Below are 25,536 nucleotides of genomic sequence, written 5' to 3' on the forward strand. Positions count from 1 at the left end.
TAGCGGGGAATGACAGGGCCCACTCCTTCGCAAAGTGCTACCTAAGATAGGACCGGGCGATTGGATCAAAGTTTGTGGCCTTGAAGACAGGGTTCTGCACTGAGGACCTGGCTAAGGCTGACCTGGGAGTTGGAGCGACACAAGTCGAACTACCAAGCCTTTCCGCGCCATGTCAGGAAAAATTCCGTTGCCTTGAGAATGCTCTGTATCAAAGAATGCCTGGATATCTTTAAGTTAGTACGCAGACGGTGAATTCAAAATGCGGGACCAAAAATAAAATCATTTCAGGCAACATGCACTTGGTGTTTGAGTAGCTCATTGTATCAGTTTCACATCGGCGGATTCCGACCTCCACAAGTCTAGGCAGCCTTTCCATACGAGAAACTTGTGAAAAACACCGCCAGCTTCACTACAAAAAAAATAAAATATAAATATAAATAAATAAGTTTGTGGATTCGCGTAAAAGGAAACGCTTTAAACAGACAAAATCCAACAATACACAATTTTAATAGATTTGAAAGATTCAGAAATTAACATGTGGAATGGAAAAGAAAGCCAAGTATAACTCTGAAAAAAAAAACACTCTTCAAGGATTTAATGGAACTATTCTAATTACGCAAAAATGCAAACCAGAACTGAATCATGAGCAGCTCACTAGACTGGATGAAGGTTTTAACATAACATGTTGAGTCCAGAGCCAGGATAAATTAACAAACTCCCCAAAACATCGATAGCAGAAGAGCTCATAATTGAATAAGAATTAGAAACTGAAATCAACGGATTACAAGAAAGCGTATCGCAAATTCATCAGTCAAATAATCAACGGGTATCGAAATGGAAATGGGAAAAGGAAAAGATGAGCCAAAAAAGTCACTTTCGGGCGTAGCTTGTCAAGAAGCAAACAACGCTACTTACTCGTGTATCGGTGATTCTTGCGATGGGACAAGCACCTCAATGCAATTAGAACATTTCGGTGCGTCACAACCCAAGCACTGGGAATAGAACGAGGAGTACGGTCCAGGTAAAACGCAACTTCGGCAACATGTCCAAATGCGGGTAAACCGTCTTCTCGGAGAACGTAATTCCCGTGACGATTCTCCGTTCTCAGATATTTTGTCATGAGCTTCTCCAGTCAATGTTTCTGGGACCCGGCGTTCTCTGGTTTGTAGTTTAAGGCGACTATTGAACTGAACTGCGGGTTCGCTCAAAAGCTCAACGGACCTTTCACACTTTTCTCTAACGGGGTGTGACGTTTTTCGTGAGGAATTTGCGTCATTGTACTGCTGCTGCTGAGTTAAGCGCAGATCCTCGTGGTATCTTCGGTCCGTAGGAGATGCATACTGTAGGAACGTATGCTGGCTTGGACGTTTTCCGGTAGGATCTGGAGGATAAAGGAGATGGGCGGATGGGCATGTATACATGCCGTTTCGCAACATCCCATTTTCAGACTGTTGATATCCTGCACAAGTTTTATTCTATGATTGTTAAAACGTCAACTCCAAGTTTGAGACAACTAGGAGAGTCCAAAATACTGACCCCAGACATTTGAAGCTTAGCGATTGATAAAAGGTTTGGGCTCTGATAATTCTGATCAGTGAACAACGGTGTCTATGTGGGGCTGAGACCCAGAAGGTGAACGACGACCCCGTTAACCTCGATTTCGGTACTTGAAACTGCTAAATGCTAATACTCTCAGGGGATGGGATATAAAATATTTATATCATAGACACGGACAAATCCATGACCAGCCATAGACAAAGAAGTCTCTCGACGTAATTTAACATAGATATCAACGATGAATTCCAGGGACGCAAAACCAGGGCACGCGTTGCCTCACAGATATATTATTGCCGTACAGTTTTGCTAGGCCGGGGGTGGTAGCCCCGGTTTGCATTGCCCCCAATTTCGAAGTTCCGCCATACGGACATGATGAGTCCAAAGGCGGAACACCCATCGTATTTTTCTGTAACAAATTCACCGCATGCCGAACACTTTGGGTAAAATAGCACAGCCACAGGGGTAGGCATCCAGCGCTCCTGGATAAAGGTTAAGGCATAGATCAAGGCCAAGGCGTGGCTAGTGCAAAATCCGATGTCAAACACCGACAGAGTGGCTTCCTCACCGGAAAGAAAATTGAATCACGGGTTTCTTTTTCAGCGAACAATATTCCAATGCCACGAAACGAGCCAAACCTGTTTCCATGTATGGTTGAAAACTGCCCGTTGACGTATTCACTGCATATACCCAGAAACTTCGTCCTGGTAGTACGACACCTTACCCATATCCGAGATGGGCGTTTTGCGGGCAAGAGAAAATAGGGCAAAAGGCCAGGACATTGTAGCTGTAAAAGAGACAGGCGACAAAAGGGTTTCGCAAAGGCTTAATATCTTTTGCCCATATCTTTGGAGAGTCCAAGCCATCAACCCTTCCTCACGGATCCGAGGCAAGAGGGGTTGAAATGGTGTGATCCAGCCTTGCAGCCTTGTCCTCTGGGCAGTCATCCAAAGCCAGATTTCACCTAAAATCAAACTTGACGAATAACTCCACTTCTACCATAACTACTAAGTGAGAAGTCTTCTCTCAAAACATCGCCAGAGGGTGCATGGCCAGAAAGACGTAATGATGTCAACGGACAGGGCGACGTTGGAAAACAAGGGAAGCTGGAACACGCCTCATCAAGAAAATTTTGCCGAGCATCGTACGGAAAAAAGAATTAACAGCTGTAGGGAATCAGCAATGGTTCGGTTGAACAAACGTGTTCAAAGACCAGATACTTGTGTTTGCTGGATGTCATGTCTTCCAAACTTGTTTGGCAGCAGATGATGTTGCGGATGTTGAAGATGCAAAGGGGGCGGGGAAACGAACACAGTCACGTGATCATAGGCTGGGGACTTGTTGCCTTAGGGATCACCTGATCCCTATGGAATCGTGCTTCGTCTTTAGTCCACCATATTAGACTAAATTATCTGGCGATTGGGCCTTTTTGCCAGGTAGTCTAGCATGTTGGAGATCTCTTAAGGCTCCTCCACCGACCCGGCCAAGTTCAGCCACGTGACAAGGAGATATATCTGGCCTGAGAGCCACAAAAATGTAATAATCCTCAGGCTTCCTACAAAAACAGAGGAGGTGGATAGTAGGAAAAGAGAAATGGAATCCCAGGGTTTAGTCAGTGCTTGAGACCTAAGGTTCGGAAAATCCTCCAATTATTCTCAGCTGCATATATGGAGAGTCTCTATACGTATATTCCCCGTTCTCACGGTTGTCAATTGGGCTGTGAAAACCTTTCCAAGGTTCTATTTCAAGCGCAAACCTTGGAAAAGCTTTGATGGAAACCTTGGAAGCTTGGTAACTACCTTGTGACGCAGATTACTAAGCAAGTTCATCTTCCATGGACAGAGCTGGATTTCTCCAAGCACTATTCAGCAGACGACTTTCTTTGTTTTCATAAACTTCTTGTTATTCAGATGGTTATGGTACAGCTTTAGTGACGGCCCATAGGCCTTTCCTTGGATTGCATTGTTCTTTTCGGCCTGCTCAAATCTGATGGCCTGCGATCAGAAAGCTGCCAACCGCGCAGTTGCCCGCGTCATCCCAGTGATTCTTGGTCTTATAATTATCTATGCTTGTTGGGTATTTACAAAATCATTATGCAGTATGTTGTTACTGCTAATCTTACACCCCTGGGCATGACTGGGTAAAATGGCTAACCGCTGAAAGTTGATTATCTTTTACATTCGAAGGCACGGAACCCCAGAAACGCCGTTTCAATCGGCTTATTGGTCGCATTCTATATCCTGTTAATAGGGCTACTTGTGTCATATTTGCGATTGCTGGCCGCGCTCATATGGAATCCGGATTATGTCCCTCGCGGGCCGCAATACGCTGAGTCTCAGGCCTCCGCAAGTTCTAGTAAAGGGAAAAGCGTATCTCGAAAAAGGAGGCAGTCAATTTTCAGTAGAAGCAAAACTGATGAGGAGTGGCACGACCTTGGAGAGGTAACTGGAAACCATGTTGGAAAAAGCGCGTATCCGTTTGATGCTTCTGGACTCGAAGCTTTCTACCTTAAAGACGTATATGTCTGCAAAGAAGATGGCAAGCCACCGTGGTGCTCCACTTGCCAACAATTCAAATCGGATAGGGTTCACCACTGCCGAGAGGTAGGCCGTTGCGTCAGAAAAATGGACCATTTCTGTCCTTGGTATGGAAAATCAGAATTTCCATTTAACTGTCTATTTGATACTAACATGTATCGCCAAGGGTTGGTGGAGTGGTTAGCGAAACTTCTTTCAAATTTTTCATTCAATTCCTTTTCTATGCAGTACTTTTTACGACATTCAATTTGGTCGTGATGGCAGTGTTCGTGGCAGAACACCGTAACAAGGTATGTCCATTGCAATATTCAGCCGTTAAAGCATCGCTAATACTAGCCACAGAATGGAAAACTAGTTGTCCATTGGATTTTAATCCTGGCAGTGTAAGCTATTTTCCAATCAACAGATTACAATTGAATAATCTCTAATTCAAGTAAAGGAGCGGCTTGTTCGACCTGTTTGCGTTGGGGATGTTAGGAAGTTCTATCCAACTTGCTTGCTTAAACTCTTCAACCATTGAAAACCTTGATCGACGCGCGAAAGTATGGACTCTCGCAATATTGATCCCGCCGTCGATGGAATTCACCAGGGAGAATGCACAAACCCGACTTGCCCCTACCTTCCCCATAGTGTCATTCGCTACGCCTTTTGGGTCATCTTTACCCATGGAAAGTACTGCTAACTCAAGTAATTCTGAGCTACCGCGGCGAAACTTTGCTATCCTACATACAAAACCAGGAGAGAACCCTTGGGACTTGGGCAGCCCGTTGGCAAATTTGAAAGAAGTTATGGGCTACTCGTCTCTAGATTGGATTTCGCCACTGAAAAAACCCCCCTGCACTGACCATAGTAGACAGGAAAGTGCTTATCGTTTGGGCCATGTGGTTCAGCGACTTAGGAGCGAAGCAGGGTTCGATCCCCCAGTGGATGAAATGGAAAGGCATCGAAATCGTGGAAAGAGGAGGAGATCCTACAGGAGGACCCGAACCTTGTCATCTCGTGAACAACGCAGCAGCCCGGACACGGCACAAGATATCCACAGTGCTGAAAATAGTTCTCGCGAGCGACAGCAAAACGGCTCCTTTGAATATCATTAGACCGCAATTCATCCTTTAATAATAGAGCGACACGAAATTCTCAATGGTTGATGTTTGCCTGTATTGTTAATCTTGTCTTGTCAACACTATACCCATCATGTCTTTCCTGTGGTTTCTTTTGTCTCTTCTTCCCCTTTTTTGGGAATAATTCAATTCTGCTGGAGTGCGCTACCTACAAGTTGCCCAATCATTGGTCATGACATAGAACCCAGCGCAATGAGGGTAACGTCATCTTTGTGAACCCTCCAAAATCCAAGGACTCGCAAATGAAATAATAATATACTTTTGGTTAGTTAGTATTTTTCCAGGTTAATAACAAACTAAGTGTCCAATTATCCAAGCCTAGACACTAGAAGGTATTTTTAAAAATAATCCAGTTGATTTTGAAGTTTGCATATTAATATTTTAAGGTCCCCACAATTATACCTAGAGTGATAATAATAAACTCGCCATTCTGGAGGTTCCGAGGTTGGCTATTCGAGTAGGCTAAGCTAGATGGGATGGATCCAAGTTTATTTTAACCAATCAGCAGTGTAGTAAAACCGCCGTGACAATTAGTTAACACCAAAGACAATTTGTAGTGAGCTTTGAAAAGGCCATATCAATCATTCTTACGCCTCCAACGTACTAAATAAGCAAATATAATTAATTTATTTAGATCTCCTAGCCCTGCTTCACTCATAGACTATAGTAAAAATTTCAGAAGGCGTTGGGTTGGTTAAGGTTTACGTTGTAGGTAGAACCCAATAACGTAGCTCACCACTAAATGAGCCACACCACAAAATGAGCCAAATTTTCCACCACCAAAATCCTCCAACATTCAACATTAAAAATGAGATACCATGATCAACAATGAAGCAATTAAGCTTGCAATTGAAGATCTTGAATTGCAAGAGATTCCAAATTATAGCATGACTGTGAAGAAATACTCAATTAATTGAGAAATTCTGTGCTGACAGCATAAAGATCTACAAATCAATCGTAATGAAGTAATCTTATGATATAAGAAAGAGCTTTTCAATATACAGGAAGAAAAGCTTCTAGACTATATAAACATGCTCTCTGACTGTGGCTTTGCCTCTACACCTCAGATTCTGCAAAATATTGTACATGAAATGATGAGAGATAAAGTGAAAATCAACTGAGTGAATTGATTTCATAAATAACATAATGACAAAATCAAATACATTTATCTCAAAGCAATTAATTAAAATAGACAGATAGCAGATAACTACAACTGCTTTAAGCACTTTTATACATTTGTAATTTGATGATTTTTTGATTACAAGTACAAATGTTGAATTTGATTAACTTCTTAAATAATTAAAGTAAAAGATTAATTAGTATAATATTAAATTATATAATATCTACAACTTTGATAAAAAAGAATTTCTTCTAGATGTTTGTCATGTCTCAAAGTAAATAGTCTCTATAGAGACTCTATAAGCTGAAAAAAATACTGTCACTCAGAGTAACAGTCAGAAATTCATCTCTTTATTTTGTTCAGTATATGCTGAAGAAATCTCACTTTTTTCTACTTTCATTTATCAAAATGAATCAAGAGATCTTTAGAATATATAACTAGATAATTATGATAGTGAAGAGATCTACTTTGCAGCTTCAATAAATAGTTAAAACAATGATGAATATAAACTGAAGTAATTGAAATAAATCTTTAATTCTCATATAAATATACAGATTTATTGTAAAAGATATCTACTTCTATTAAATGAGCATTTATCTCATATAAATATAAAATTTATTAAATTTATTAATAGTGAAAAGGTTTTATTTGCAGTTCTATTATTATATTTAATTCATCATTTATAGTTTTTTGATGTTGAAGTTTTTGATCTACTGAGTAATATATATTTTAAAGAGCTAAAAGTACTATTATACTGTGAAATAAGCTATATTCAAATAATAAAACAGAATTTCTGAACGCTATTCAATGTAGTTTAAAAGAAGATTTTGATAAGTGAAAATATATAAGCTGATTTTGAAAAGATTAAAATTTATTCTTTGAATTCTCAATATTAACTAAGTCAATTTTCAACTGATTAAAAAGATGCAAATTTAGCTTTATTTATTTTACTCTCAATTTATAGCATTGTTTCACAGCTTTGATGAGAGATTAAGAAAGTACAACTTCAATATAATCAAAATTCATCGAGTTTAGAAAGAATCATTCAAGTCAGTGAGTAGTTTATACTTCATAATAAGCTGCTGATATATAAAAATTAAATTTTAAGAGCAACTCTAGTGATTGAGAAGCAATGCTGTAAGTAAGACAAGTCTTTAGATCTATTTAATAAAGATTTTTCTAATTAAGCTAAGTTTTTCTTTTCAAATAAAGTTCTTTAGACTCATGAACATCTCAATGAAATAGAGGCAGAGAAAGCTCAAAAAATTACTCAAATATAAGAAGTAAAGCTTCAACAGAAGCTTTATAAGAAACAGATTACTAGAAATACTGAGTAAAAATGAATTGAATAAAAGAAGACTTATAGAAATATCTGTGAGCAACAAGAGTTTTAAAAAATTGAATATGCTATACAAAGAAAGAAATAACATATTGCTTATAATGAAAAAGAAAACTCTCCAATTGATAGAGAAGAAAAAATGAGCTATTGAACATGCTGCTAAATGACAGCAGTCAGAGCTTCAAGAGTAGATTTCAAAGTATTATCAGAAGAACTCCTGTACTAAAGAACTTTATCACATAAAGGCTATATACAATCTTTCAAAATTAAAAATAAAAGAACTACAAGTCTTGCTAACAAGACTATATACTTCTCAGCTGAAAAACCTACTGCTTATATTTCTTTGAATTCTCTTCTATCTATTTTTTAAATCTTTTACTCTGGCTACAATATTAGACTGTTCATTTATTTATTTTCTTAATCACACTAATTTTTATGCTTCAAAGAACTCAGTTATTTAATAGTTAATAGTTAATTTAGTAATTAAGATCTGGTTATTGAGATATATAATAAATTCATTGCATTAAGTAATCATAGAAATCTGGCTCATTTAGTGGTATGGCTCATTTAGTGGTGAGCTACGTAAGCTGTAAAGATGAACAAAAATGCAGCCTATTATTAGGTTGCAGTTTTATATTTTTTATATGGAAGAGAAATTAATTGTGGTACGAAATATTGATACATTTCATCTATTTGAAGTGAAGCGACTCGGTAATTGGATGCTGCTGGGATTGAAAAAAAGAAAAAAGAAAAAAAAGAAAAAAAAAGAAAAGAAAAGAAAGAAAGAGAAGAAAGAGAAGAAATAAAATACTAGTAGTCCCAAACGTTGTAAAATTGCAAAGCACTGAGAATATAGAAGCTACCACGCTACATATGCCAGGTAAAGGAGAACTTCCAAGGAAGAACTGGATAGCCCGAGGATAAGAAGAAAACACTGTTAATGTCAAAATATTCAAGAAGTAAAAGAGTAGATCTGTTGTACAGGTATGAGATACAAACGAAGATTAATACAAAGTTAAGGTCTATCGTGAAGTTACATAAAAGGAAAGTAAAGTTTGTCCAGTATAATGGACGAAATCTAGTAAAACACAGGAGAAAAACAATATCGCCAGACATCCATTGCGGAGAAGGAAACATATCAAAACATAAGGGTATAATGAGTAAAATTTTCTGGGGAACAGAGGTCGTTGGTGACAAGGATGCTCTAAAGTATCTGTATCACAACAATCTCTTCACCCTTTCAACGCACGTCATGCTAGAACAACCAAAAGCTCAGGCAGGAAGCCGTCTTAAATAGCAGTCAATGTTTCCACAAGCCCCTTGAGGCTGTGAATAAAGTTCGATGTTCGCAGCATGGGCTACTGTTCAACAGGACATTTTGGACACTTTTATGCTCACAGTCGTGACTTGCATCGGGGGACAGCGCGGGATTGATTGTTCAAATGTACATTGTCAGAAACATGGCAATGCTACGATCCTCTCATGGAAGGTCTAGCAAGCACCTTGGGGTCAATAGTCGAATGGACCTCGCGTCTCACAACTGTGAAGTTCACTTGAGGAATTCCGTTGTTGCTGCCAGCATATGGGGTAGAAACAATGGTGGTCAGAGGTCGGGGGAGCACCGACAGAAATTCGTCTATAGCCCAATGTTGATGCGATCGGTTTCGAGCTTGCCAAACTGCAGAATTGGAAGTGGACATGGCGTGTCTGCTTCTGCCCACAATGCAAGATGAACATCTTTGATGTGAACAAACAGGGCATTTGCTAGGTGCATTGGCGATGAGGTTTGGACCGTCACAATTGCAGCACGTCCACACATCGTTAAAGATTCGGGCCATTGTTTTATATGGCAAAAGAACTGGATATTTATACCGGAGGTGGAATCACTTTATGTCGTAGAAATAATGGAGGAGAGGAGAGGACGTATTTGGCACTATCAACTACGTCTCTGGAAAGCTATGGAGAATGGTTTAGTAGGACTCGAGATGATTCCAACAGAGCCTCCAAAACGATGATAACTGAAGAATTATATAGAATCTGAGGGGAGGCATTGCAATCAACTCAACACTGGGAAGCATGTGTGAGACACTATCATAGTATTAATTAGAAGTACGTCCATTGAAAGGCAACCGTCATGGGGGCCAGTAACGAACGGTGATGCGGCGAACCGCGAACAGGGACTGAGAAAATGCTGGAGATCAGGAAGAAAAGCAACGAACAAGACCGGTGAATGTGTTCAGTCTTCAGACCGGAATCGGTCAGGCAAAATAAAAATATGAAGCAATGAATTGAAACGTTCATACTAAACAGGGGGTATGTTGGGTTGGAATAACTCTCCTCTGGTTTACGTCATTGCTCCAGAAACGTCCGGAAGCCAGGTTAGAAGACTCAGAGAATGGAAAAGGAACTCGGTGGAAGCTTTGCCCACTGGAAAATGATTTCACCTTTTGATAACAGGCGGGTTAGCAAAACGGAGATATCTTGTAATGGAAACTTGTTAGTTGAGACCAACAAGCCACAAAATTTAACGTCTTTGGGTTAAAATTTGGTTATCTCCACAACATAGTGCTTCCAATCGATCTTCAAGTTATCTTATTAATGTGACAGGAAGGACGGCATTCCGCAGGCTCTAGTTTGGCCCTGCGCAACGGCGATCAGGTGTTTGGAAGTTAGAAAGTTTCATGTCAGCTAAGCCATAGGGCGAGCCATAAAATGGAAAGCAAAGCAACAAGACAGGGTGACCCTGAACATCCTTATGTGCCCCTTGCAGGAGCGACTCGAGTCGTTGGTAGCAAGCAGGCAACGTCATGAGCCATAGTTGGTGCCTTTGATTGAATGCCCTTAGGAGAGGAGCGGATCATGTCCGGTTCACGATACAGGGTCGCGCCCAATCTCCTGGATCGGTCAAGACGATTTAGCCTAACCGGGGGGAGGGAGGAGGGGGGGGGGAAGATTCCTTCAAGAAATCTTGGTTCGTAGGAGTCTCACATGAGGAGGTTCGATGCATATTCGGGCATGACAAATCGGAGCCTTGTCTGGAGATGGACTTGCAAGGCCACTTATTCTTCCTCGTGGGTTCACCGAACAGCCCCAGATGAATAATGAGGCTGTATGGGAAGTCGGAATTTAATTAACTGCGGCTTGAAAACCGACCCTATCGGTCCGCGGGCCATTAGAACAAATACTCTTTCCACAGAGGTTGTCCTGATCAGAATGTTTCAATATCTGACAGTTGAGGCTCTTGTGTCGTCGTTTGGTTAAGCACCTCACCTGCAGGGCTAACTAGCTAGTTCAACCATCGCGTCATCGAAGCTCTTGACTTAGTTACAGACACTCTAAACATTCTGTCTGGTTTCCTCCTATGCGGTTCGATAAACAGACTGCTGACATTTGCGGTGTGAGGTTGGCATCCCTCAACTGTCGCACTCCCCGCGTGGCAATCTAAGATCGCTTTTCCCAAATGAATGGAAGATGCGATTAGACTCAGTTGAAGATGGTTCGCCCAAGAAACATTTTGCCTTCGAGCTGTCGAGGAAAACGTATCACCCCCACAATTTCCTTCCCCTAGGCAAGTCGAGTCATTTGGGAGCAACCGGTCTTTTCAACAGCGCCGAAACTACCTGCCGTTCGGTAATCCTTTACCTTTTCACCCCCGCAAGGCAGCTTGAAGCCTTAAGTTATCTAGGCATTGATTTAAGGGGGATATTCTGGACCTTGGACTCTTCACAGCAATATATTGTATTTCAGAAAAGATTCCTATAATGAACATTGACTTGTGCTAATTTTTTTTTTTTTTTTTTTGCCACAGCTGTGCAATAGTCTCGAAAGATATTGAAGCATAGCCCCCATGCTAATTTGAACGTATTGATTTGTCGAAGTTGTTGGTTCCAAAGTTTTGTGGTTGCCAATAACATCCTGGATAATCTTTTAGTAATAGTAGCCAATTAGTAGTTAACTAGTTAGTTAGTTGATAAAAAGGCAAATGTGAGCAAAGAGTATTACATCGTTTTGGCATGATGAGATTTCTATTAACCTTAAATATCCGCGGTAAAACGAGTGTGGCTGATGAACACCTGTAAAACATAACTCTGTAGGGCTAGAAAGGATCAATACGTTAGAACCGTTCGGTTTGGAAAGCCGTTAAACGGCTGCCAACACCAAGAACCTCAAGGCTTTTTAATCATTAGGTTTCCGCGAAGGCAACCAGCATGATTTGACGAATTATTATCAATTCTTGGAGCACGCATCCCCTTTCGCCCGAGTTTACCTTTCTCCACACAGCCTGGGTGCGCAAAATGAAGACAACCCGGGGCTATTTCAGTCGGCCGAAGTACCAACCGAGTGGCAATTGAGAAGCTTTGTTCGATGTTATGAAAATATGCTCTGGACAGTTGCATCAGAGGTATATTATCAAAATTTCTGTCTTTGATTTGCTTTTTCCATAATGAAACACCTAGGAATGGAGAAGGTACATAATATAACACTGGCTTCTCCTAGAGTTATATAGTTATATCAAACCATGGATCGCTGGCTTGGAAATCTGGCTGAAGATAGGGTTCGGATTCAACCCGAGCGGTTCCACCGATCTTCCAACCGCGGAATCCGAATCAGGCGTCCATAGCGAGTTGTTGTATGTTTAGCCCTTAAAATTTCAATCCATCTTGCGCTTCAAATCACCGCTTCTTGTCAACTGATGCAACTCTCAGTCGAACCAAATTTCGTATGACAAGAATGGAAAAGCGACGCTTTGTGTACGACCTTACTGCCCTGTTAGTGGCGAGCAAATATTCCGCGTTGGCGTTCTATAATTGCGCGAGTAAATATACAGCAATCAAACAGTCGGGAAGGGAAGCGAAGTTTGAGGAATCTTGCTCTCCAGAAAGCCGACTGACAGCTGATGACTACCACAGAGCCGCACTTAAGTAACTAACTAGTTAACTTACCTAACCCCACACCAGTATATTAACTCATCCAACCTCCACCTCATCACCATCTCCGTCATCATCACACCACACGACATACAGCATATAGAGGAGATAATTTATCATCTCCAAACTCTAGACTGAAGCATAGCCTTCATTTCAGTTGTGTTCTATTTTATTTCCAGGTTAATTGTAAGCTCGCATTTATAGCTGTCATTGAACGTGCCTCTATCCGCAAATCCCGTCCAGCGCTCTATTAGCCCAGACTAAAGATTGAAAATTACTCAACAATCCAGGTGCCCATTGCTTGGAAAAAAGTACGTTTTCATCTTATGGATGAGTTTGACTGTTACGTTATTCAATCAGCCGTATCCAAGCAAAAGTAAGGGTCCTCGAGATTGCTGACGCCCTTCTGGCTTAGTTAGTTCAGATATCCAACTAAGCAGCCTCCCAGAATCACCATACTTCTCTCCCTCTCCAAGAAAACCTACTTCCATCGTTATATAAAAATCCACTTCAGCGTACTGGTCGACGAAGAAATTATCTCATACCTATTTTCGCATTCGCCCGCACCTGTCTGTCATTTTGGCACTTTAGATTTGTATCAGCCTAATCTCCCAATGTATCCCTCCCCTCGAATTTTCTTCCTGGCTATTGCAACCTCTATCTCTCCTGGAAGCTTTTGTCTTTTATTCCAATAATCTACAATTGGTTACTGAACATCTTTTCCCATTCTTCTTTAGATTGAAGTTCATTTCCACGTTCAAACTCGAGGGTGTTAAGTGACTCTCTCTCAGCGTCATTACATTTCCGTCAGAATCTGCCCAGAAGATCATCCATATCAATATAAGCGTATCCGCGGTGTTGGACTCACATTATGAGCCATCCACGCTATCGTCAGCCCTCGCCGGACAACAGGAATTTTGTTGATCCCATGAGAGCATCTACCGGGAATGTAATACTGGGTTCTGATATGGAACCATACAATCTTCCTCGAGTTGGCTATGATGGGTACTATTCGTCAAGTATCGCAGGTGATCGAAACTTAGAACCGTATTATAAGAATTATTATTATCCGAAGCGGTCCTCTCACCCTCCTGAGGATTTAATTACTTCTCATGCCTTTCGATTGACTGACCAACCATCCATAACTCGAACCGAATATACTATTCGCCCAAAAGGCAATACGTCGTCCATCACAGATTCCAATCTTCGTCCCCTAAACGTCCCTATACCGTCATCACCAAACCGATTGTTCGCGGGGTATGAGGGTGGTCGTCCTTCACGTCCGTCATCATATTATGCCAAAAACGAAACTGAACGTTACATTCTACCTTCATCATCTTTACCTTCAAGGTATCGTCGAATCTTTAGTTCTGATGACAGAGAAGGTATTCTCGTGCTTGATGACAAAGAAATACCTCCTCGTTCGGAGAGGGGGGGCAATTTAATTACCGGACGGAACTCGCAACGTGTTTATCCAATTCCTGCCCCACCGAATAAATCACAGGATATTGACATAGGAGACTCTTACTCATACACCAATCCTGCAGAACAGTTCTATAGGGACTTTGAGGCTTCTCAAAGCTATCTGCGCGATAATCCCTCTAGGAGAAAGGCAAGACCTTTGAGCTTAACTGGTTTGGAACGCTACCTGCCACAGATTCCCAGAGACCCCAGAGACTCCGGCCCGCCGCTTTCTGCGAGGGGATTTGACCGTATTGGAAGAGGAGAAACTCGTCGGTCATCATCTCGAGATAATAAAGGTAGTGTAACTTCCTATTCGCCTGATATTCGTCAAGGAAGATCCAGAGCCCCAGTCACTCTTCACCAGGACGGAGACAAAACTCCAAAGCAACATGAGGAATATGATGCCTTAAAGGAGTCCCCAAGTAACCGTCGATCCTATGCTGATGATGCTTCCATAAAAGAGGGCCTCCACCAAAAGGCCAGAGAAGACGCGCGATATGGACAAATCCCCAAAATAGACCCTAATGTCAGAAGCACACGGGACATATCAATGCCTGGTGGGCTTGCTACAGCCGGTTTAGCCAGCGGCTATTCTGAAGGATATCGAAGTAGAGGGTACGAAAGTGACCGAAGTGCATCGCTAGATGGACGGAAAACTCGGGATCCGGGTCGTGTTGCTAGGGCAAGACAGAGGAGGAAAGAGCAATCCGAAAGAAAAACAGATGATGAACTCTCGGAAATAGAAACTCGAAGTCTCAGATATCGCACAAAAGGACATCCAGGACGGGTCAACTTGGAAGAAAGTGTTGAAAGACGCCACACATACCATATCAAAGGCTATGAAAACAAGAGCTCCGACTCCAGGAGACACGATGTGTCCTCCCAGCGACACTCTGATAAGCTCCTCACAAATAACCCTCTCGTTTCAACCCCCGCCGATATCCCTGATCAAAGGAAATCGTATCATACTGAATTAGCTCGACCCAAGGAACCCGAAGTTCCCCCCAAAAGTATCCTCAAACCTCCGAGGGAAAAGTTTCCTGAAGATCGCACAGCTGTGAGAGAAGGGGTTGCTCCTTTGAAAGATGCAACCAAAAAAGGTATTCCCCAAGGCGCACGTTGGACCAAAGTTGATCGAAAACTTGTCAGTCCGGCAGCGCTACAAGGCGAACGTTACGAAGAACGCCCTGATTATGTGATAATATTAAGAGTCCTGACAAAAGCAGAGATTGAGGACTTCGCTAGAAATACGGCAGATATTAGAGGTAGGTTAATTCTTTGCATTCTGATTAATGATTATCCTCGTACTTACAATTACTATAGCAGCTAGGTACGAGTCATATCGCCGCGATCATCGTAAACGTCGGGACGATGATGAACCTGACGAGGAAGACCGGAAATCTCGTCTTGCTCTTGAACCTCCCCCTGATGTAAGGCGTCGCTCGCCTCCTGGTTCCCACTCTTCTGAATCACGTAAGACTCGTGCTTCACGGTCATGAAGCTGTGCCAATGGTCTTTCTTTACCTTCGGACTTCTTGCGGAACTCTATCATCGAAAATCACATGGAGGCCAGATACATAAAATTATACAGAGTTTTGGATATCCTACCAAATTGGCCAAAATCTAGTTACTTCTGAATCTATAAGGAGAGACAGGCCGTGCAATTCTACTGCACGTTGTTACCCTACCTCCCCTAAATGTTGTCCTTTGATATGAATTTAATCGTTTATATACTACATTTCAAAAGTTATATCTGTTCCTTTAAAATTTTGGCCAATGTTCTATTGATATCTTTTTATTTTCCAAATCGTCTCTCCTCGTGGAACAAATACTGCTGTCAGTTCCACTATTTGATTGAAATGGGAATTCACATTAAGCAGCTGATAGATGAATGGCATCATGAAGGAGTCCCGGACCAATTCAATCTATTATTAATGAGGTGTTCTGTAAGAAATCCTTTCAATATTTATATCAAGATTCCTGTCCATGTTGCCAGAGGTACGCTAAAGTCAGAGCGACTGCATTTGATGGATTTCTTCTCCAAGTCTGATCTCCCGATCAGATTCCTTTGAGTCCGTCTTCTACCTCACTGTAGTTATCCAGCTTCCTATATTGACGACGTGAAGCGCGGACTTCGAGAGCGGGGAGACGTACCTACAGAACAAAGACCTTTTTATCAAACCTATGAGACAAACTCCACGACCCGTGATATTTTGTGATCAGAAATATACCCGCTTTCCAAACAGCAACCCAACAATTGTGTCACAAGCATGTGAGTTAAGAGATGCCAAAAGCGAGCTAGACTCGTTCGGAGATTGGAGAACATGCAAGGTTAGTTCATCATATATCTTCTGCATGTGCAATTTTTTTTTTAACCCTTCACTACTGATTTAAGTAAGGAGGAGGCAGGATAAGCAACTTGACCAGAAATCTCAAACCCACATCTCCGCTCCTTTGGCCAGTGAGCCACCAAACAGAACTCACTTAAGCTTGTACCATTTGCCAATGGTTTTCTGTTCCCATTCCCATAAATTCCAAATCTAGCTTTATTTTCTAGTCCTCTGACAAAGATTGAAACCCATTAATTAGCCAACCCACAGATCATGCGTGATATTTTTGTGATCTTGTTTCTTTCTTCCGACATTAATCACCAGAATCTAGCTTCAGGTTTTAGCTGGTTGTTTCCCTCCGTCATCTGCGATGTTACCCCCAGGGCATAAAGAGCGGTCTAGTCGACTAGTTCTCACACATGCAGGACCTAGTCAACCATAGACTATCAACCGTTACAATCGCTCCCCTCCCCTGGCTCTTCTGCTCGGGAATCCACAGCAGCGCGAGCAAAATAAGAATGTCCAGATGATAAGGTGCCTTCCTACCTTCCTTTGCGATCCACAAAATTCCCGTCTACCATATTCGCGGTCCAACAACCCAGCACTTTCAGTTTCTCGATTATATCACTATTTAAGGGATACCAGTATCTGGCCTCCTAACTAAATGTTTGATCACGCATTTTCTCAAAACAAACCACTACGCCTGTCATGTAACCTAACTTTTAAGTTTTGACCTAGCTCCCTAGCTCCCGACTCTGATGAACATTCCACTCATTAACAAACATCTGGGCCTTGTTGGATTCTTGGATCGCGATTTCTGGAAGCGAGTTCCTCCATATGTCAATTGTTTATTCTAAACCGTCTGCACACAGGGCTTTGTGCAGTGGCGCTGACTTGACATGTGCACCCTGTCCCTTTTCTTGTTGACACACCAAGGGAGAAATCTTTGGACATGGAAGCTGGGTATTCGGCTGAGAGGGTTTTCCAGCGGTTAGACAAGTGTAGTTATTTTGCCGAATGGTCAAAGTAACCATACTGCCAAGATGTCATATTCAATACATGATATCTCCGTTCAGTTTTTCCTCTCATTTTTGAGGAGGATATGGGCGTGAGGCTGTCATTCATTCACGTGGGAAATGTGTCACACTCCGTGGAAATTAAGAGCTCTCTATATCTTTAAAAAAGAGCTTAGCTTTAAAGGAGAGAGGAGAAAACTATCAGATGGTGAGATTTGTGGGAAATGAAGAGTGGAGGGAAACATTATCGATGCTGAAATTTTATGGCAACTTGCAGAGTAAAGGATAGAACTAAGCTTCATGAGTCTGTTTTGCAGAAATTATTGTTACCTCTCTGTACAACTCCATTGCCGATACAGTCATGTACGTATTTAGATTATGTGAGCCTACAAAGTTCGAGTAGCACTACATTCATGACGATCTGAATGCAAATAAACACAAAAAGTCCGAAGTTGTGCGGTACAGAGTGCAAGTGCTTCCATCCCCAACGGTTGTATTCGCTATTAAATGCTTCATGCATATTTGCGTAAGACAATGAATGCCTCATCTGCTTCTTAACCTCGCCACACAGAAAGAGTATCGAAATATCTCCACATTACTTGCAAAATATGACACTTGGCGGAAGTCGTTCAGAGGTTGAACCAACTAGACCAGCATTTGGTGTGGAGTATCTCGATCGGAATCGACCACTTTCAGATCTATTGTCTTTAGCGGAATCTGAAGGATAAGTATCTCGGGTTTTATCTGAAGGCTGAGTCAGTACTGAATGTTAACAGGTGTTTACACCTTGTTTGAGTTAAAATTTGGGAAGAGGGTTATATCTCCTAAACTAAACATTGAATGACAGAGAAGTAAAAATGAGCCTCAGGGAATTAAACCCGGTCAATCAAGGCTCGTCAGCGCATGTTGGTCCGCCCAGGTGAAATAAACCCATCTATCACAAATAAAACTGAAACTTCAAGCTCATATCTAGGATATTCCATTTCGACTAACCAATCGACTTCGGTGTGTGTCGTCGTCGTCCTCAAGCTGATGTGGACTTATCCCGCTCATCAACGGTATTTAAGCTCTGAGGGAGTTCTAAGAGGAAGCTGGTAGCGGCGCTGTGATTCAAACCACTTTCACCGACAGCTGTAGCTCAAGTCCCCATAAAAATATTCCAGTTTTTCCCATGCAATGCTACCCTCTGTCAGAATAAAAATCGCGCCTCCCGAACAGCCAGCAAATCATCGCACGGGGCCATATTTTCTTGTCCGTGTCCGGTATAGATATTACCAAAGGTTCAAAAAGGACCCTATCCAGATATTCTAGGGGTAAGCATCCACGGCGACAAATGTAAGACTGTCTGGGATATATTTTTTTTTTTGACACTCAAAATTGAGGATAGGAGTAGTATGGGATCCTGAAATTGTCTTTTCTGGGCCTGCAGTGTGGTTCTAATAGTTACTGTCCGTATCGTTGATCCCCTTCCAGCCATTGCCCCTTTCGTTTCCGAACTGCAGAGCAGCGGCCGAGCCTGGGGGGTCAGATTTAAATGCACCCGAAAAAAGACATTCGGAACAAATCAACCAGACCATTCAGTGTTGGACATGGCTGTTCTCTGTTTTTCCTCTCTAGTTTTTCGATTTTCCTATTCTATCTTCGATCGAATCTGCCTCTGGTGTTTATATCAACGACGCTTTTTTTCCAGACGCTCTGGGCAAGCCTCCACATAACCTCGTAGTGTGAAACTGTTTGATCTGAGGATCTTGGTGTGTAATACTTCCATGATAACTACCCTTGTACAATAAGCCACATCGACGGATGTCTGGGCCGGGCTCATAGATCAGAGAAACAAACAACAAGGACAGGATTCCCCTTACCCAGGTTGAACCCCTCTTTGTGCATATCAGGCATGTCGAAGGTGAGGATAAGCTGATGTTTGGGTTTGGATCTGCCACTGCTTAAAGGAACGGGTATAGGTTATTGAGACTCCGCGTCGAATCTACATCTGGAGTTCGAAGAAGTGCGGTTCCTAGTAGATAATAAATATAAGGCCGGGAGCAAAGTTCTAAGGGCTCATCACGTAATCATCTATGCCTTGAAACGGCCAGCTCTATCCAATGAATGAATGGAATGATATTTGATAATCCGCCATGGCGTTTAGGATGCTTGTTTCAATGCAATCCGTGTATGATCATCTGACTGGAGCCTCTGAAGTATCTCATTTTCGGAAATGAAATTGCAAAGTAGCAACTGTGTAGCTAATAATGAAATGATTTATTTTTCATTTGTAGGCTTCCCTCTGGCGGAAAAGGTAATCGCTATCCTTTTAACTACAAATGTGTAAGTATCGCTGACATGTTAAGAATGGGATAACTAACTAAAGATGCTGGATGTTGCACGCACACAAAAAAACTTAATAGCAGACGCCGTTTATAGATTCTGTTAAAATTTTCTCCGAGTCTAAGGAATTATTGGAAGCAGGGGTAGTTAGCTTAACAAATCAATAATCCAGCATTTTATTCTTTCTTCATATACCCGCAGATCAACGCTTCTTGTACCAAAGTTAAAAGCCTCAGAAAGCCGGTCGTCGATCTGGTATCAAGGAGCAAAGCCATTCTAAAACTATATGGCTTCTATTTCACCCAATGGGAACTCGCTAGTTTGGCAACCATAGGCCTGAGTTGAAAGCTACCATGTCACTGAAGTTCAAAACAATACATGAAAAGTTACTCCATTCTCACTCTGCTCTTCGTGCCAACGTAGAAATAACGGAGAAATCGCATCACACTCAGATATAGATATCCTTTGAATAGTGAAGAGATTGTTTTACAAGTTGCAAGGTTGATATCCATTTCATTCCTCATAGACTAGAGGTCCATGGGAGCGATATGCGTCCAGGCTCCAATGTGCTAATGCTAGCAAGCGGGAATCCTCAAGGGATTCACGTGGAAACAAGGGTGGACATTTTAACTGCGAAAAAGCCCATGTCACTATCTGTGAAGATGCCAACGTGAAATTTTCAACGTGCCTGGCTGAGTATGTTTTCAAAAGGCCAATGTCGAAAGAAGTTATTTCCGAGTCCACTGAGAAGTTGACTGGCTTATGGATTTGATTCGTAAGATTACATATCATGCGCGCACCTGTATATGCTTTCATTACGCTGAGAAACGCAAGAAGACATTCACTAACAGTCATAACTGTAAAATGAGATTCTTTACACCCATGATTGTATCCATGGATGCAATGTAAATGAGCATGTGTAACTTCGTTCTGTACGTTCGCGACGGGCCTCGGCAAAGAAGAGCGTTGTATGATGGATCAGCAGCATATATGAGGATCAACTATACGGTAAATGAGAAGAAACGAATTCTCAGGTATGCTGCAGATGTACACGTGCGAATGATACATGTAGCAAATTTTATTAAGTAATTGACTTCAGATTGTTTGAGTATGTACATTTGGCATGTATCTTGATAGAGGTATCCAAGATAAACATTATTCGCAACATCGCACAGCAAGTAGAATACGTACTATCATGCTCATATGCACGGGGGGAAGCGTTAGACCTGTGCGATCTTCTCCATATAGCACACTTCTTCATCGCCTTTTTAATGCATGTTAGAGAGACGAAATTAGACGGCCTCCACTTTGATAACATGTAAGAAGTAAATAGATAATAGCTGTCTGGAAGGGGGAAAAAAAAAATACTCAGTTGATATCGGAAAGGCAAAGGAGTTTCTTACTTTCCGAAGTACAGATACATCCCATGGATGTAGCTGATATACGTATGATAGGTAGATACGGAGTAGAAACTGATAATAGGGTTTCCATAAAATGATGGTTATGCTGTGATGTGAAGAAATTTTAGACAGGAAATTTCAAGACCTCTCCAAGGATAACCAAAGAAGAGACGACGCACTTTATGTCCTTGGTTCAAGGAAGCACCAAGATTATTCTTCGCAAATGAGAGGCCATCTGCAGTTGCAGAAACAGAACGATCTCAACTTTCCCTCAAAAGATGTAGAAGAAACGATGTCATACTTGCCTCGGTTTTCCTTTTTGATGATTCACACATAATATTTGAGGATATGTCGCCATACTCAGCTCTGACCCAGATAGACTGGATATCCGACGAATCGAGGGCTTTGACAGAGCCAAAGTGGGAATGCGTCACTTGCAGGTTGCAGCCGACATTGTCTCTGATGGCCTTTGCAGCATCAAAGCTGCTATTCAGGGCCTATCCCTGTCTAGCGTCGGACAAGGAATCAGCGGGAAGTCAGGGATGGTTAGGTTGTTCCGAATATGAAGCCAAGAACTTCAAGAAACTTCAAGGCCAACAATCCACTGACCAAGGAACCCCCGAAGAAAAGGATCAGGGGAAAGATAGAGTGATGACGAAATCATATACGATAGAGAGGCTGAATATTGTGGAAATAAGAGCATAAGAAATGATAAGAATAAAACAATTATACGACAAGATGGCTCATTATTTCAATCCCTGCCATGTTGCTTCTGATCCGATCCAGACTTGCTTCCTTTGCCTGCAGAGGTTGGCCCAAGTTGGATCCCTTGGGGTTACATGGGTTGGATATACAAATGTGGATGGCAATTAGCGATAATGTCCGAATGTCTGTGGGATGAATTTGCAGGTAACAGAACAGGTCGATCATGCTCCTTCTCGGCTGCAGCTACATGATTGCACGCTTGTGATGCATCACTGTTTCGTCCTCTGACTCGCACCACAGATTGTTGGAAACGTGTGCTTCGGAGAGCAGCAACGAAAATGACACCTGTCCTTTCCTTGTAGGGTCTCCAGTTGATGAAGAGTGTTATCACGTATTGGAAAACCAACGAGATATAAGGGCTGCAGGGAGGCAGGAAAAGTAAAAGATTAAGAAGGGTGCTTAACCGAAAGACCCAGCCTCTAGAACCAGGAGAGCTTCATAGAATGCAGTCAGCACTGTTCTATTTTTGTATCCTTGAAGAAGTGGACTGAGAGCGACATAGGTCGCTGCCAGTCTGTGGGCTATTGAATTGCTTGTTTTCCTCTCTCATGCTATAAGCTCTGAAGCTCTATATGGTGAAGAATCATGAGTTGAATGAACTGCACTCCAAGCCAGTTCATTCTCAGACCCCTTTTTTACGATTATGTACTGTCCCTGTATATTTGCACCAGACTATGGATTATCCCGACGTTTCTCTTTTTGCCGGGAAATTTTTGCTAAAAATTTGACATATAGCTTGGCTGTGGGAAGATGTCAAAGCTTTGCTGCAGCTTTAAGCAAATTGTGATATATTCGCTCGATCCAATGAGTGCGTGAGCCGCAGACGGGAACATACTTTCCTACCCGAGCTCTTCCGGGTACTACTATGGCTTGAGACAACGCCATTTCGATGATAATCCAGGTCTTGACAGAGCAAATTTGCTTGCCAATGATGAGGTGAAGTGGGTTTCTCGGAGTCACAGTTTGGGGGTCAAGAGTTCCCCTCGGTTGGTTGGAAAGTGAGCAAAATGAAATCATAAGCTGTACGTGCGATTGGAGAGGCCTCAGGGAATTGTTCAACACTAAAAATGTAGACCCTGGGAAGTTAGCGAATGCGCCATGCCTGTCAAGTTACAGTGCCCATGGGGGCAGGTGAATAACTTCAGGGATACTGAAGCCCGTGGTTCTTGTCAGCCTCAACCTTCGAAAACACACCATGGTTTAAAAGCTCGGGTCCCGATTCTGTTGGATGGTTCGTGACGTTATTGCTCAATGTGACCGGAACTCCATATTCCGATATCATAGGAAGTTATATTCTCCGGTGTTGGTTTGACACCAGGTCTTATCGGAATGCGGCGTAGCCTATAGCTCATAAACGATTTCAGTGTCATAAATTAATTAGTTGATTTAAAAGAAAAGAAAAGAACGAAAAGAAAAAGGAAAAAGCAAATCTAAGTCGTTCTGGGCTGGAATTCCTTGACGCTAACGTTTCCATGATCAGCACTTGAAGATTCCATCATTATGCAAGTCATTTTCCTGATCCCTGTCTTCCCTGAACAACAGAAGGAAAAGAAACCCCTAATTCGAAACTCTATCAAATAAACGTCATGAAACAAGTAAAGTGGAGACCAGGGAACCGGGGGACGCGGGGGAGAGGGGGGGGGGGGGGGGGGGGGTGGGGGGAAATATGGAGCTCTCTGGGCTGAATTCCGTATCTCATTATTATCGACTTCGACGGTACTGGTTTGGGACATTGGGTTCCTTGGGATGGGTGCAGTTGGCTTCACAAAAATAGGAACATTTTTGAACGCTATTGTATGTCCACCATGTCCCGGCAAAGAGGAGGATGAAATTTTCCAGTTTTGAAGTAGAAGCTGCTCCCCGCCCGCAAGATCAATTGCCTTCGCGCTTCTACTTCTTCTAGTCGACAATAGTATAGGCATCAACGATGCGTTCGGGAGGGTGGACAGAAGAAAGGGTTACAAGCGCAGACCCAGTTTGTTCCTCGTTAATATTTCTGCCAAGCCTTCATGGCCGACGCTCACAGAGGCGCCTTCGTTTGAGAACCGACGCATTTCTATAAAGGATTTCTTCCAATCATTCAATGTTCCCTTCCAGTGCTGCTTGGTTGGACGCTTGGTGGGTGTATCGGCAAGTCATGCAATTTATGCAGTAATAAAAATTGTGGAATCCATGGTAACGTACCAGGTTGGCAGATTCTGGAATGTTGACAGAAGCAGGTGAAAGCAACGGGAGGACTGGGCTGTTTGACCACACAGGCTGGGGCGACTCCAGGAAGCCCATGCGAAATGCTCGTGTGCATATCACCACGCCCCACTGGAAGTTTCAAATTACTTTCCGGCGACTTGGCGCATTTCGGCACTTGGGGTTGGTCTTCATTTGCAGGCTTATCTGATCCAGAAGTGTTCAACCGTTTGATTCGGCTGATGGGCGAATTTAATTGGCTCCCCACATGCAAAAATAAAGTCAAGGTTGGAAATGGTCTCACCAGCCCAAGAACAAAGAAATTCACCCAGTGACAGTCATTCCTGGAAGTGTTTTCAACATTATTTTTCAAAGTATAAACGGGTATTCCGCACCGGGCCTTTGAAATTCTCAGAACGATCCCAGATGGGGATTTTTACGAAATTGCACGTCCTTTTCTTCTCCCCATGCCTTGGGCACTGAACAGTGTTCGGGAAAATAGCCTCGTTTAAAAAAGCACAACAAAAGAAAGGAAAAAGAAAAAGAAAAAAGAAAAAAGAAAATGTAACATCCATTGATCAGCGCCGGGTTATTTGGAGACTAAATTAGCCATCCTATTGATGATTCAGTCGGCGTGACGCTTGCGGCTTGTTAGTCTCTGTTCCATGTTTCCATGTTTCGGCTACTTATTCAACAGATTTGACGAGGATCCCGACCACAAGGCCAATCAACAGAGGATCAAACGGGTGCGGGGCAGGGATAGTTTAGTCGTGGCGCGCGAAGTCAGCAATGCTAGATGAGTTACTTCACACACCACTCCGTCATGTTTCATTGCGATGCAACGCTGGGAACAATCGCATTTTATCACAATGCTCTGGGCACGTAGCATGAGGGACACATGGGATGCTCAACCTCTCAAGCCCTCTCCCGTCTGCCTGCTTGGAACGAATGAGTTGGTGCTCGCTTGTCTCGTTAGACTGGGTGTGGCAACAATTCTGAATCCCGGTCTTATTTCCAGTTAATATTGTCTGGCTCTTTGAAGGGAAATTCGATCAGCAATGAGGTCATGGTTCTCCCAATTTGTTTGAGAAGAATAATCCCGAAAGTACCCAAAAGCTTAGGTCACGGTACACAGTGAAATCGGCAGTTCCACGAATTGCTGTTAAAGGGTACCTACAGGACACCCGGGTTGGGCCCGTTGCAACTACTGGATCGAGTGCCGCTCCACGGTTCAATGAGCCTATCCTGACTCCATGTTGCGGATCACAGGGGTCAGAGGTGAAGCAAAGGGAAACGCACAAACCCTTCCTCAAGGGGAGGGATTCTCCAGATTTGCAGGATCCATTCCTAACCAACCCCCAGACAATCCCCATAACTGGGGCCCCTACCCGCTGTTTTTGGGCGCCGAAGTGGGCGGCGTACCCTAATGTTCAGGGGAGGGCCCTCTTCCCCC

At 42.5% G+C, this 25,536-nt stretch overlaps 8 protein-coding genes across 8 annotated transcripts in view; 6 read left to right on the forward strand and 2 right to left on the reverse strand.

The window, feature by feature from the left end:
* Nucleotides 1-315: 315 nt before the first annotated feature.
* Nucleotides 316-2,336, reverse strand: PAAG_11798 (hypothetical protein; the record flags this gene model as incomplete). Its single annotated transcript, XM_015847380.1, has 6 exons — nucleotides 316-409; nucleotides 916-1,475; nucleotides 1,533-1,676; nucleotides 1,838-1,863; nucleotides 1,979-2,076; nucleotides 2,245-2,336. The coding sequence occupies 6 exons, from the start codon at nucleotides 2,334-2,336 to the stop codon at nucleotides 316-318; spliced, it is 1,014 nt and encodes a 337-aa protein (XP_015702972.1).
* Nucleotides 2,337-3,543: 1,207 nt separating this feature from the next.
* On the forward strand, nucleotides 3,544-5,188 carry PAAG_11799 (hypothetical protein; the record flags this gene model as incomplete). Its single annotated transcript, XM_015847381.1, has 5 exons — nucleotides 3,544-3,652; nucleotides 3,718-4,198; nucleotides 4,258-4,381; nucleotides 4,434-4,474; nucleotides 4,531-5,188. 5 exons carry the CDS (start codon nucleotides 3,544-3,546, stop codon nucleotides 5,186-5,188), a joined length of 1,413 nt encoding a protein of 470 aa, XP_015702973.1.
* An 842-nt stretch (nucleotides 5,189-6,030) lies between these two features.
* PAAG_11800 (hypothetical protein) lies at nucleotides 6,031-6,333 on the forward strand (the record flags this gene model as incomplete). Its single annotated transcript, XM_015847382.1, has 2 exons — nucleotides 6,031-6,105; nucleotides 6,217-6,333. 2 exons carry the CDS (start codon nucleotides 6,031-6,033, stop codon nucleotides 6,331-6,333), a joined length of 192 nt encoding a protein of 63 aa, XP_015702974.1.
* A 2,807-nt stretch (nucleotides 6,334-9,140) lies between these two features.
* PAAG_04070 (hypothetical protein) lies at nucleotides 9,141-9,509 on the reverse strand (the record flags this gene model as incomplete). The annotated part of the gene is made up of 1 exon (XM_002793752.2): nucleotides 9,141-9,509. One exon carries the CDS (start codon nucleotides 9,507-9,509, stop codon nucleotides 9,141-9,143), a length of 369 nt encoding a protein of 122 aa, XP_002793798.2.
* Nucleotides 9,510-13,470: 3,961 nt separating this feature from the next.
* PAAG_04072 (hypothetical protein) lies at nucleotides 13,471-15,562 on the forward strand (the record flags this gene model as incomplete). Its single annotated transcript, XM_002793754.1, has 2 exons — nucleotides 13,471-15,328; nucleotides 15,387-15,562. 2 exons carry the CDS (start codon nucleotides 13,471-13,473, stop codon nucleotides 15,560-15,562), a joined length of 2,034 nt encoding a protein of 677 aa, XP_002793800.1.
* Nucleotides 15,563-19,544: 3,982 nt separating this feature from the next.
* On the forward strand, nucleotides 19,545-20,079 carry PAAG_04074 (hypothetical protein; the record flags this gene model as incomplete). Its single annotated transcript, XM_015845156.1, has 4 exons — nucleotides 19,545-19,579; nucleotides 19,686-19,734; nucleotides 19,818-19,877; nucleotides 19,936-20,079. The coding sequence occupies 4 exons, from the start codon at nucleotides 19,545-19,547 to the stop codon at nucleotides 20,077-20,079; spliced, it is 288 nt and encodes a 95-aa protein (XP_015699382.1).
* Nucleotides 20,080-21,482: 1,403 nt separating this feature from the next.
* PAAG_11801 (hypothetical protein) lies at nucleotides 21,483-21,839 on the forward strand (the record flags this gene model as incomplete). Its single annotated transcript, XM_015847383.1, has 1 exon — nucleotides 21,483-21,839. One exon carries the CDS (start codon nucleotides 21,483-21,485, stop codon nucleotides 21,837-21,839), a length of 357 nt encoding a protein of 118 aa, XP_015702975.1.
* Nucleotides 21,840-24,952: 3,113 nt separating this feature from the next.
* The window catches only part of PAAG_11802 (hypothetical protein), a gene marked incomplete at both ends in the record, with an annotated part of 829 nt that continues 245 nt past the window's right edge, over nucleotides 24,953-25,536 (forward strand). The window contains 2 exons of the mRNA XM_015847384.1: nucleotides 24,953-25,100; nucleotides 25,219-25,511. Of these exons, the coding sequence (XP_015702976.1) occupies nucleotides 24,953-25,100; nucleotides 25,219-25,511 (441 nt within the window). The remainder of the gene's footprint in view (nucleotides 25,101-25,218; nucleotides 25,512-25,536) is intronic.

Source organism: Paracoccidioides lutzii (assembly GCF_000150705.2).
Source record: "Paracoccidioides lutzii Pb01 unplaced genomic scaffold supercont2.10, whole genome shotgun sequence".
Taxonomy (NCBI): Eukaryota; Fungi; Ascomycota; class Eurotiomycetes; order Onygenales; family Ajellomycetaceae; genus Paracoccidioides; species Paracoccidioides lutzii.